We start from the raw sequence: 13,442 nt of genomic DNA on the forward strand, positions 1-13,442 counted from the left end.
TGCCAAAGGTGCGCTCTGGGAGACTGTGTTGTTATGCTGCATCAGCAATAGTTGTTCCATAGCCGGAAATACATATTGCAAGAAGTTTTTACATATAGGACTGTGGGGAGGCGTGGCCGGCAGACCGACAGCGAGGCAGGGCACGACGGGGCCCACTCCAAGATGGCGGCGAGGAGGCGTGGCCGGCGGCGAGGCGGGGCGTGCCGGGATCGACGCCGTAAATCATATCAGGTGCGTGGATCGCCCACCTGGGCACAATCAGATAATCTCCTCGCACTGTGTAAAAGGGCGGCAGCCGTGAACGACGGGGAAGAGAGAGTTGGAGAGTCCGAAGCAGACGCAGCGCGCAAGAGACCGAGAGCCACACGGGGACAACGACGTGGTGCTGAAAAGTAGACGGCGAAGCGAGCAGGTGGAGTTGAAAAGCAACCCGAAGCAAGAAGACGCAGCTTTATTGAAAGAATAAAGAAAAGTCAAAACCTGCTCGCAGTAATGTCCCTATTTGGTGGTCCATGGAACCCGCATGACGCGAAACTGTCACAAGGACATATAGTAATACCATATTATGGAAAAAAAACGCAAGCCAACACCAAAACAAATCAATTTAATTTGTTTTAATCAGCTTCTTAAGTCATCCAGCAGCAATAAAATTATGAAATAATTTTGTTGAATAGCCAATATATATTTTTCTTTTTGACAGTCTTGATATGTTGACATTGTAATATTTAGCGTATATTCTGCATATACATGAAGACAAACACACTAATTAGATTGCGCTCTCTCATTTGCTCATTTAAGAGATGCAATCCTCTGCGCACATACTAAATAGATCAGCTTTGTGTGTGCTATCAAGTTTGCACATATTCTAATACATGCAAACCATTAATAGATCAGGCCCTTAAAGAATATACAATAATTTTCAGTTTTTTTCACACATTCTGTATTGCTGCTAATTTTGCTGTGATAATTGTGACAGTTTGTTACTCACAGCGTTTAAGCACCGGAACTGATTCAAAGTATCGATTTGGCACCAGTATCGAATAATATGTCAGCAATACACAAGCCTACCTATATGTACATATATATATATATATATATATATATATATATATATATATATATATATATATATATATATATATATATATATATATATATATATATATATATATATACTCCGTACATACACTCACACACAATCAATGGCATCAATAGCGCAGACAAGCACTTTATCATCAGCCAGCCTGTGGGAGAACTCAGCCTCAACCAGGATGCATGCATTGATCTCCCTTTTTAATATTTCTCATGACTTTGTGTTGATCTCTGCTTGGCATCCACCAGAGATCTGATAGAGACTCAGGCTGGCGGTCCCACAGAGATTTGGCTTCTCGGGAACAATCAATAACCACAAGTGACATGCGTCAAGTGTGTTATGTCTGTTTTATTTATTGAGTGTATTTATTTTGTAGCTGTCGGCCTCTATCAGGCTGAGTTTATGCACACTAGGAGGGCAATAAAGGAGGGGCACTTGTATTAAAATGTTTGATGCTGCATATAATAAACTTTGACCGTTTTCTGTCTGTGTCTTGTTCACAAACACACTCACCCACAATCTGAAATGTCGGGAGGTCCCTCTTTGCTGTGAGCATCAGCATCAACATTATCAGTTGTCTTCACTGGGAGATTGCCATCTGGCTGTGTGCGTGTTTGTCCGCAGGCTTCTGAGCTGGGACCCTGACCGCACTCCGGTTCTGGCCCCGGCTCTGACCCTGCACCTGAGCTGCTGGTCTGAGGAATGGTGTACACCTTGGAGGAGTCGGCGGACATACAGTATCTGGCACCACGTGCCAAGGGACTGCCAGAGTGATGTGAGCCACTGACCAGACAGCAAAAAATAAAGAAAACAAAGCAGAATGCAACTCAAAAGCCAGGCAAATGATAGGTTTAAAAAGCAGACAAAAACATGAATGTATAAATAAATATGAGATGACAAAATGATCACTTCTCAACTCTATATATGATTCAATAAATATATATTGTACTGTAAATTCAATGAGTGACAACTCAAAGCATTAGCAAAGGAAAACAACACGATGATGTTGATTGTCTATTGTAGGTCAACAGTATAATAAAATAGCATACCGAGTTATTTGTTATGTTTGTTTCTGACTGATGGTGTGTAAGATGCATTTGTCACAGGACATAACATGATTAAGATTAAGATTAAAAGAGTTTTCAGGCAATGCTTCAATTCATAAAACTGGGTTGCTCTACAAAATAGCACAAGGTTTCCTATTGAATAAATGTAATAGTGTGTGTGTTATCTTCATTATCTCCAGGCCGGGAAAGATTCAGTTTGAAGTAGCAGAGAGCAGATTGTATTCTAAATGATAAAATAAAATGCAAAATTGGATCTTTGGGCTTTAAAAAAGACATCTGTTGGACTGAGTATAGGATTTAAAGGTTTGATCAAAGTCTTCTGGTCAATTTTACACTCAAAGTTGGCATGAGTTGGTGGCACTCCATGCCCCACTTACATATTCATGACCATCTGGGCCACACCCTGCTAAATGTGCTCCTGCTGCTGCACTCTTGGTTTAAATGACACTGGTGTCAAAAACAATTACATGAAAATGATGGGAAGCATCAGGGTGGTCAAGGTGATGGCATAGCCCCTTTTTGTAAGAGTTCCAACAAGGTCCATTGATTTGGGCTAATTCTATGGACATAATAATGCATGGCATAAACAAATAAGACCGTTTTTTCTATTCCATGGAGACTGTGACCATCGGGTTCTGGACCAAGACTTCTTCACACATTCTTCGTTCCCAGATGGCCACCAGACTGGTGAGGGGCACTTGGATGGGAATGTGATGAAGACCCCCCATGTTGCTACAGCCTGACAACATGCTCCATTCAGAAGTGCCGACACAGCTGGATGAGTTAGGTTGAGGGTAAGAGAGCGCGACCGGGTGAAAAGTTCAAACATACCCAGAAAATATCTCTTTGTGCATGTGTTAACGAAATGAATCAATCAATGTACCATATAAAACTGTAAATATAACATTGGGTTGTGCTGCGAACCATAAACCAATGAATCGAGTGTGTTTTATCCCAGAGGGCAAATCAATAATGTGACAAAAAGACTGGAAAAAACCCACAATGGAGCCAAGTAAATGCTCAGACAGAGAAAAATATTAAATACATTTTTTTCCTGTACTTGTTCCTCCCTTGCCTGTGATATCTTACTTTGAGGCAATTTCAATACGAATGTGGATATTTTTAAAACCCATACATGTATATGCATTTTGTTCTCTTCTCCACATGCAAAAACATACAGTTGGTTTTCTTTCCTTAAAAGCTAAGCACTTGGAAAACTCAGGTTTGTGAGTGGAAAGGTAAAAACGGCCTTTTTGGCTTGTGTCATAAGTAATGTGCAATATTATATCATGTTTTTAAACCTTATTTACCAAGATAACACACGGAAATTTACCTTTGAATGTCAGTTTTATTTCGTGTGGTGATGGACATGCTTGTGAGCGCCCTATAATACGCAATAAAAAATTTAAAAAACATAAATTTAGTTTTTTGTACTCTGTGTAAGTCAGATTTCGAATTAGAAACCGCTTTATTGGCCAAGTATGTTTAAGACAATGCATTTGACTTGGTAGACTGCACTGTCTTTGTTCAAAGTAATGTGTACTGATTTCAAAGATAATGCACATGTCATTGTACATCTGATATCTCACTATATTGATTGGTCAGCTGTGGTAGCTTTGTCATGCTTTAGAATTGGATAAAATAGTGAATGTGTTTTTATGTGGATAAAGATTGTTTTATTACTCCATTTGTGTGGATGTCTTTTTTTTGCACCGGAGTGGAAACAATTTGCATTTTTGAAAGTATCCGTGTTCGTGTGGCTATGGACTTTCACCAGTATGGAAAGTCTCTCAGAAAAATCTCACCATAGAACAGCAATGATGCAAAAATGATGCTGATAGTAACGCTCCACAAGGTGCCATGATGTCATAGCAATCAATTACATAATAAATATTATACCCTTTTGTAATGCTAGGTCATAGTTATGTTCATATTTTAAATATTTATGTGCAGTAACAAAACTTGACATATGAAAATGGTACCTCTGAGTTAATTTTAACAAATTGACTTACCTTTCATTGTCAAATGGTTTATTAGATCTCTATTGCTATGCTGTATAACTACACCTTGACTGAGTTTTCTCCCAAATGTGAGTTGGAGCGCATGAGAGAATTCAGAGATGTGTATAGTGGTTAGCATGTTGGCCTCACAGTCAGTAAATCAACAGAAACTCCCCCTCAGCATTTCTGTGTGTTGTTTGCTTGTTCTCCTCGTGCATACCTGCCCCGGCTACTCAAGCTTCCTGCCGCTGTCCAAAAACTTGCATCTTCGGCTAATTGGTGACTCAAAATTGTCCAAAAGTGGGAATGTGAGTGTGAATGGTTGTTTATATATTGACCTGAAAAATTTGACTATGAACTACCCCTCAATTTTAGCAAGCAAGTGCCGAATAAAATATTCACTCACAATTTGGTAAAACAAGAAGTGTAAAGTTTTTGCAACAGCTGAGATCAGGCACCCTGCAATTATATTTAATAATTATCATGGGGTATCAGTTCTGTTTACAGGCATCCATGATCAGGGCTCTCCAGTCTTCTCTGTTGTCCGTTATATGCATGAGTTCTATATTATTGATCTCTGTTGTCCGTTACATGTATGAGTTCTATATTATTGATATTTCCGATAACATTTCTTAGGCTGTTGATATATGTTGTTCATTGTTGACCTGGAGCTTTCTTTCTTACTAGTTTTCCTGTTAACATCAGTTTTTCTAAGCAGTATTTTCTAATGATATGTCCGAGGAATTTCAGCTGCCTATTTTGAATCGTTGCAATGAGCGATCATCTTGTTTTTGCACACGCCAATACCTCTTAGTTACTTTTCTTTTTAAGCCATGATATGTGGATTATTTTTCTGAAGAACCACATTTAAGTTGCCTCTAATTTTCTCAGTTTTTGATTATTTAACGTCTGGCATTCCCAGCCGTAAAGTAGGACAGACCATACATACGTTTTGAGGACTGAGTTTGGGGTCAATTGAGATGTTTGTATTTCTAAATATAAGACTCATTTTGTTGAAGCTGTCTTTTGACGTGGCAATCTGTTTGTTTATCTCTTTTTCACACCTACCATCAGATGTTACTGTGACGCCGATGTATTCCAATTGATCCACTTGTTTTATTTTCTTGTTGTTGCATGTGATGTTACATGCAGGTGGATGTGGTTTCTTGGAAACTGTCATGCATTCGGTTTTGTTGCTTCACTGTGGGCACTACTGTGTTCAGGATGTTTTGTAGTTTTTCTTCAGAGTCTGCCACTAGCACAGTGTCATCTGCATATCTGAGGTTGTTAACATGAATTCCTCCAACTTTTATACCATCTTGATGATTGATGTTGCATAAGATCATTTCACTGTAGATCAGGAGATAGTACACAACCTTGTCGAACACCCCTTTCAATGGCTTTGAATTTATTTCCATTATGTTGAGGCTATCATTTTGTCCCTTTTGTAGTTCTCATGGTCAAGAAAAGTATTGAGATGCTTAGGACTCGCTTGTTGTGCATTGCTTTGTAATGTTTGGTTACCATATACACAGAAACACATGGTGCAAGAAAACAAGGGAAGCCAGCACTAAAAATAATCATCTTAAATACGGTTCACGGCATGTGTGATACCTTGAGTGTGAAGAGGTCTCGCTCAAGTCTCCAATGCTGCCATCTGTCACGTTGCTGGCCATTAATGCTGAGGCGTAACCCTGCAACAGGTATGGTTTTCCGTGATCCTCTTCTGATGGCATGTCCTCGTGGTGCTCTGATACCCAGGCATGACCCTGCTCCCCCATCCTGCTCTGCATCAACACCCGAGTCCCCGGGACCATGCAAGGATTGGTGTCGATGCCACTGTCCGTGGAGGCCCCTTTGATGTAAGTGAGACCCAACATCTCTGGGTCCATCAAGTCTCCTGAGCCAAAGTGCTTATCATCACTGTTGCTGGAGGCATTGCTTGACAGAGTGTTGCTACTCGAGTGGCTTGAGTTCTTATCGCCCATCTAGTACAACGAGCGAAACAGAGAGGTATATCAGACAAGGTCAAACAGCCACTGCAAAAAAATCATACAGGTGTTAACTGGTACCAAATAGGAGGTTACATTTGTCACCGACCTACTTTAAGGAACTTTGCTCACAGTAAGAAGTCATAGTTTGGTACAGTATGTCTATGGATGTTCCCATTCAGCAGGGTCTATGTGTATTCCCAGGGCATTCAATCCATCGCAACTGGACTGTTCAGTTTGTCTTAAAAATAAATTTTGCCTCTCATCTGAGCAGGCTTTATTGGTTCATGCTCATAGACTTAAATTGGTCAGATCTAGTCTAGATGCTGTTGCCAAAGCTCAAACTACTTACCCTCAAACAGGAGGAGTGCATGCTTGTTGAAGTGAAAAAACAACTGTTTAGACGCCAGAGGGGTTGCTCGTTTGCATCTAAGCAGTCGTTTTTTTCACCACAATAGGGTGAAAACATCGTTGCCTGTGCACACCCTCCCTGCATAAGCATCTACACTAGATCTGACCAATCTAAGTCTGTGAACATGAACTGATTACGCCTGCTCGGATGAGAGGAGAAACATTTTCTAAGACAAACCGAACAGTCCAGTTGTGATCGATTGAATGCCCTAAGAATCACAGTTTGTAGTAATGTTGTCAACACCACCTCTCAACTCAGACCCACGCAGTCACCCCACTTATTTATTTGTACAACAAGTCAAATGTCAATCAATCAATTAATCACAAGGGTCTCAAAGTGCTTTACAAACTCACAACAACATCCCCTGATCTAAACCAACATTTGGTCAAGGAAAAACTCAAAAGACCCCAGCTAAGGAAAAAGAGGAAACCTTGAGACGGGACCGCAGATGTAGCGACAACCCTTCCACGGTGATTGGCTCATACTTGCCAACCCTCCCGAATTTTTCGGGAGACTCCCGAAATTCAGCGCCTCTCCCAAAAACCTCCCGGGACAAATATTCTTCCGAAAATCTCCCGATTTACAGCCGCAGCTGGAGTCCACGCCCCCTCCAGCTCCATGCGGACGTTAGTGACGTGTCGACAGCCTGTTCTCACGTCCGCTTTCCCACGATATAAACAGCATGCCTGCCCAATCACGTTATAACATCTACGGCTTTTAGAGAGTGCACAACTGCGCACACAACAAGGAGACGAAGCAGAAGAACGAGGAAGATACAGCCATGGCGACGCCGACGACGAGTAAGATGAAGAAATACGCTTGTCAGTTCCAAAACGAATGGAAACAATAATTTCAGTTTATCCAGGACAGTTCGAAGGGGAAGGGATATGCTGCCTGTAAATTTTGTAGATCAGACTTCTCCATTGAACACGGTGGCCGAACGGATATACTCAGTCATGAAGGGTCAGAGAAGCACAAAGCAGCGGCAACGCAGCACCGGTCCCAGCCCAGTATTATGGGCCACCTCGCTAAATGTAGTCCCGAGGGTGTAATTTATGCCGAGACAAAGATGGCTATGCTGATAGCTGGAAGCAACATCCCGTTCTCATTTGCGGATGTCTACAACAAATCCGTGAAGGATATGTTTCTGGATTCAGAGATCGCTCGCCAGTACGCAAATGGCAGAACAAAGGCTACTCAAATAGTGAAAGGTAAGTGTTGTTGTTTTTTTTAGTAAGTAAGCAGCAAGCACAATACAGTTAGTAGAACAACTGTGTTTTCACTACTGTGTATTTGATCAAGTCTTTCAAGTACAATAATGAGTAGATGAGTGTTATGTGTGTATATGTGTAAATAAATGAACACTGAAATTCAAGTATTTATTTTATTTATATATATATATATATATATATATATATATATATATATATACATATAGCTAGAATTCACTAAAAGTCAAGTATTTCTTATACATATATATATATATATATATATATATATATATATATATATATATATATATATATATATATATATATATATATATATATATATATATATATATATGAAATACTTGAGTTGGTGAATTATAGCTGTAAATATACTCCTCCCCTCTTAACCACGCCCCCAACCACGCCCCGCCCCCCCACCTCCCAAAATCGGAGGTCTCAAGGTTGGCAAGTATGAATTGGCTGCAATGGATATCAAGTGGGTATAATTATAACCACTGGGGTGAGTTTTTCCTTGCCCGTACGTGGGCTCTGTACCGAGGATGTCGTTGTGGCTTGTACAGCCCTTTGAGACACTTGTGATTTAGGGCTATATAAATAAACATTGATTGATTGATTGATTGAATTATTGAAATGTTAAATTAATAGATAATGTGGGAGACCAGTCTATCAGGAAGCAAAGAGATCGAAAATATAAATGTAACTGTTCATGTGAGCATTTTAAACCAAAATCGTCACCCATCATATTTTCTTCAATATGCTTGTTAAGGCAATTGTAAAGTAATGGGGTCGAATTAGAATCACATCACATTTTATCAAAAAGAGCTACCGGTACACTTATTTTGAATCATGAGCCCTGCGTATTAGGTGCACAATGCACAGTGTGAAGAAAATGATTTAAATGTTCATCTTTTGCCCCTGGGTTGATATGACACCAAATGAACGCCTTGGATGCCGTTAATGCATCTGCTATTGGGGTCAAAGTAAAACGCAAAGAAGGAACAAGGGATTTAGTTTGAGGAAAATACATTGCAGATAGAAAGGCTTAGGTATTGAATGTATTCAAGCTTCTGGAGAAATGTGTCTGAGCAAAGAGTGAGACATTAAAAAAAAAGTGACAAGACGGCACACCCGCGAACGAGCTGATGAGGAGAAAGTGATGAATGTAAAGCTTGAGGGGACAACATGAGAGTGGCCAGCAAAATAGAGCCATTGCAAAGCCCCTAATCAAGGACATGCTCACATTCACTTTGAGTCTGATAAGAGGTGAAAGGATGCATTGTCCAAAAATCTTGTCCACTAATATCAAATCAAAAGAAACATTTGAACTTTTACCCTAGAGAGCCTGTTGGGTGAGTCTTTGCTTCCTTCTCGCTGCTTCAATGGGTTCAGAATCTTAGTGCATGGGATGTGCCACTTGGCCTCTGCAGACCATCAAGGAGGAGACATAGGCGTATATAAAAATGAAATCTGTAGACATTACATCCTGCTTAATCGGGTCGGATGAAGGACTCACCGGCCGACCTGGTCCTCTCCAGTGTGGGCTCTCTCTCCCTGTGGATGTCTCCATCACCCCCTTGGATGTCTTCTGCATGCTCATGGAGGATTGGAGAGGGACATCTGTAGAGAAATTATGAGCAAGGACACGTTGAGAAGTGTATTCCACAAGGAGAAAAGATAGATTTTTCCGCAGATCTAAGGCAATTAGCGTGTAATCACTATGGCTAAAATACTCGAGAAGCACACAAAAGACTATTTGGACGACTTAGCATTCCAGAAACTAGCTTGCTTTTGAGAAAAAGAGGATATAATTTTTCCAACTTGCTTCTAATGGAAGTTGCTAGAGATAATAAGGCTTCTATCTTCTAGGTGGAGGTCTCAGTGCCTAAACTTTTAAAGCGACTGTAGTTGAAGATCTATGGTCTATTCCGGGGTTTGGCAACCCACAACTCTAGAGCCGCTTGTGGCTCTCTAGCGCCACCTTAGTGGCTCCAAGGGGCTTTTTTAAATGTATGAAAATGAAAAAAGTTGGGGGGGAAATATATTTTTTATTTGAATATGATTTCTGTAGGAGGACAAACATGACACAAACCTCCCTAATTGTTAGAAATCCCGCTGTTTATATTAAACATGCTTCACTGATGAGAGTATTTGGCGAGCGCAGTTTTGTCCTACTAGATTTGGCGGTCCTTGAACTCACCGTAGTTTGTTTACATGTACAACTTTCTCCAACATTGCCACAGAAAGACGTGTGTAATGACACTCCTCCTTTGTCTTATTTTGTCCACCAAACTTTTTATGCTGTGCGTGAATGCACAAGGGTTAGCTTTGCTGATGTTATTGACATGTGTGGAGAGCTATTCAGGCATACTTGGTCACTGCATGACTGCAAGCTAATCGATGCTAACATGTTTTTTAGGCTAGCTATATGTACATATTGCATCATTATACCTAATTTAATTTCCTTTACTTATGTCCTCTGGGCATTGTACTTTCCATCTTTTCCATCATTTGTAACTGAGCTACTGTGTGGAACAATTTCCCTTGTGGATCATTAAAGTTTGTCTAAGTCTAAGTCTAAGTCTAAGTCTATTTAATTTATATTTGCATGTCTCATGACACATTATCTGTATGTAATATTGGCTGCATTTCTGATAGTTGTTTGTGTGCCATTATAGACCACAGCAAACGTCACCCAGCTTGCATAGATTGTAATAAATCCAGACAGCCTGCAGTTTCCTTTAACTTGTACACACACATCTATATCTTTGGCCATTCAATGCCAGTAACTTTTAGACGTTATCTCACCCTCTGAAAAGCCTACGTTTCTACTAATGTTTTCCAATGTTGTAAAAATGTGTAGAATAAATATTACATTTTAACATTTCTGTCAACGAAGATTTGCGTCAGCCTGCGACACATAGTCATTTTGATAGTAGGCTAACGTACATCATGTGTTGCCTTCATTATAAGACTTATTTAAGGCTTTTAAGTTTTGCGGCTCCAGACAGATTCATTTTGGTCCAATATGGTTCTTTCAAAATTTTGGGTTGCCGACCCCTGGTCTAGTCAATAGGTCTTGTTCTTTTCTGCATGATGTCGGCTCTGACAGACCGCAGCGATACGGATCCTTGCAAAGTTTAAGGCACGTTTGAGAGTGCTGACAGGAAGACACCAGAGCAAACCTTATTGTCATGGTCTGTAACCTTTGATAGACAGATATTGGTCTCTGGTGCATTCTGCTCTATCGCCAGTCTCAGGGTGAAAGCTGTTAGGGCCAAGTATTCTATACTACACAATTTCCAGCAAACAATGATAAGTGATGACAATAAACCTCAAAGTCTTCTCCAAATTGTACATTTTGGAAATATTTATTTCATTTAAATCATTTTCAAACCAGACTTGGCCCTGTCTCGCTTTGTTGGCCAAACTCCAGCTACAGTCAGTAATTCTGTAGAATGGTTTGTTGTTACATTGTGAGTGTGTTCTGAGAACCGAGGGAGAAAAGGGTATTACAAAAAAATACATTTGGCCAAAAGGCTTTTAAACCTAATTGATGATTTCTCTTTCATAGAAAGGATTTTTTTTTTTAATAGTAGTAATACATATAAGTGATCAAACTGAATCGGGCCTACTTTGGCCTGTTCGTCACAACACAATATCAATGCGCAAAACAATTGCTATCTGCACTTTTCAGTGTATGATCAGTGTGTTTGATCAGCACGTTCCATTTTCCCCAGTATTTCCGCAGTGGTCAACGAAGCAACAATTAATGAACACAATCAGGGAAATGTCAAGGAAATATTGAATGGATTGAGAGTCAAACATAACCCATGTCCTTGTCCTTAATTACTAATGTAGACTGAATGTACAGTGTCTGCCTTCATAATCCTTTTAAGAATAAAATACCACACACCCATCATATCCAGGCTGTTGGGACCAGGAGCTGCTGCCACAGGGTCCTGGATCACTGGAGGAGGATTGATTACTAGGTGAGCTTCTGTAATGTTGTTCTCCCTTGTTACAGGAAGTAACCTGGGGATTCTCCATGTCCTGCATCATCCTGCAGACAGAGAGGTTAATCAAATATAGTAGACATTGTCATAACATGAGTTTGAATGTGAAAAAAATGAAGTCTAAATCAAAGTTGGTAGGAGAGTTGGGTGAAAAATTAAAGGGGAATTGCACTTTTTTTTGGAATTTGGAAATTTGGAAAAAGAGCTTTTTGTGTCGTCCTCGCCAATTCCAGGTCCTAAATTGGCTGTCAAAGTGTCCCAACTTGTTAGATTACCTTCCCAGACGTCTCATGTCCAGGTGAGATTCATGATTTATGATCAAGAGGAGAGTATATTTAGAGCTAGAATTCACCAACTCAAGTATTTCATATATATGTATATATATATATATATATATATATAAATACCAGTGAATTCTAGCTATATATATATATATAGCTATATATATATATATATATATATATATATATATATATATATATATATATATATATATATATATATATATATATATATATATATATATATATATTTATGTATTTATTTAATTATATATATAAATAAAAGAAATACTTGAATTTTAGTGTTCATTTATTTACACATATACACTTATACACACACACAACACTCATCTACTCATTGTTGTACTTGAAAATACAATGCTTTGTAGCCAGAAGCACAGCCTTTGAAGGAGCATAGCTGTGGGCAGCATCTGTGAAATTTATTTTGCAGGAAAGGAGTGAGTTAAGGGTTGAATTGTCCATCCTCTTTCTATTCTCTGTCACAATTTTTCTAACCATGCTGAACACCCTCTCTGATGATGCATTGCTGTGTGGCACGCACAAAAGTGCTTTCATCAAATGCTGAATCCGGGTACATATTCTTCACGGATTTGTTGTAAACATCCGCAAATGAGAATGGGATGTTGCTTGCAGCTATCAGCATAGTCATCTTTGTCTCGGCATATATTACACCTTTGGGTCTCCATTTTGCAAGGTGGCCCATAATACTGGACTGTGAACAGTGCTGCGCTGCAGCCGCCTTGTGCTTCGCTCTCCGTTCATGAAAGCCGTAGATGTTATGACGTCATTGGGCAGGCAAGCTGTTTATAGCGGACGGGAGAACGGCTGTCCTCAGGTCCGCATTGAGCTGGAGGGGGCGTGGCCTCCAGCTCCGGCTGAATACCGGGAGTTTGTCAGGAGAAAATCTCTTCCGTAAGGTTGTCGGGAGAGGCGCTGAATACCGGGATTCTCCCGCTAAAAACGGGAGGGTTGGCAAGTATGACTTACAGGGAGCCGGGAAGCAAGAAAGCAGCAGACCACTCGATGTTGTAAACATAGGGAGACACGGAGTGATTACGTCGCCGCTATAAATAGTTTGTCTGTGTTAGCGCTAATACTAACAATATCATTAATACTTGGTCAATATTAAAGTCACGAAATGTAAATTGAGTATTGTTGGCGCTTTTTGAATTGTTATTTATCAGATCTTATGGGTGAAGTGAAGTGAAGTGAATTACATTTATATAGCGCTTTTTCTCAAGTGACTCAAAGCGCTTTACATTGTGAAACCCAATATCTAAGTTACATTTAAACCAGTGTGGGTGGCACTGGGAGCATGTGGGTAAAGTGTCT

The 13,442-nt window shown here is 39.9% G+C and overlaps 1 protein-coding gene across 6 annotated transcripts in view; it reads right to left on the minus strand.

The window, feature by feature from the left end:
* Window positions 1-13,442, minus strand: part of LOC133657345 (signal-induced proliferation-associated 1-like protein 2) — a 225,716-nt gene that overhangs the window by 31,552 nt on the left and 180,722 nt on the right. For 5 of the 6 annotated variants that reach the window (XM_062058555.1, XM_062058553.1, XM_062058554.1 and 2 more), the window contains 5 exons: window positions 11,709-11,855; window positions 9,309-9,412; window positions 9,128-9,216; window positions 5,775-6,148; window positions 1,607-1,876 (listed from right to left, as the gene is read on the minus strand). In XM_062058555.1, coding sequence (XP_061914539.1) covers window positions 1,607-1,876; window positions 5,775-6,148; window positions 9,128-9,216; window positions 9,309-9,412; window positions 11,709-11,855 — 984 coding nt within the window. The remainder of the gene's footprint in view (window positions 1-1,606; window positions 1,877-5,774; window positions 6,149-9,127; window positions 9,217-9,308; window positions 9,413-11,708; window positions 11,856-13,442) is intronic. The other variant, XM_062058556.1, reaches the window with a different exon arrangement.

This window comes from Entelurus aequoreus, linkage group LG09 (genome assembly GCF_033978785.1).
Source record: "Entelurus aequoreus isolate RoL-2023_Sb linkage group LG09, RoL_Eaeq_v1.1, whole genome shotgun sequence".
Taxonomy (NCBI): Eukaryota; Metazoa; Chordata; class Actinopteri; order Syngnathiformes; family Syngnathidae; genus Entelurus; species Entelurus aequoreus.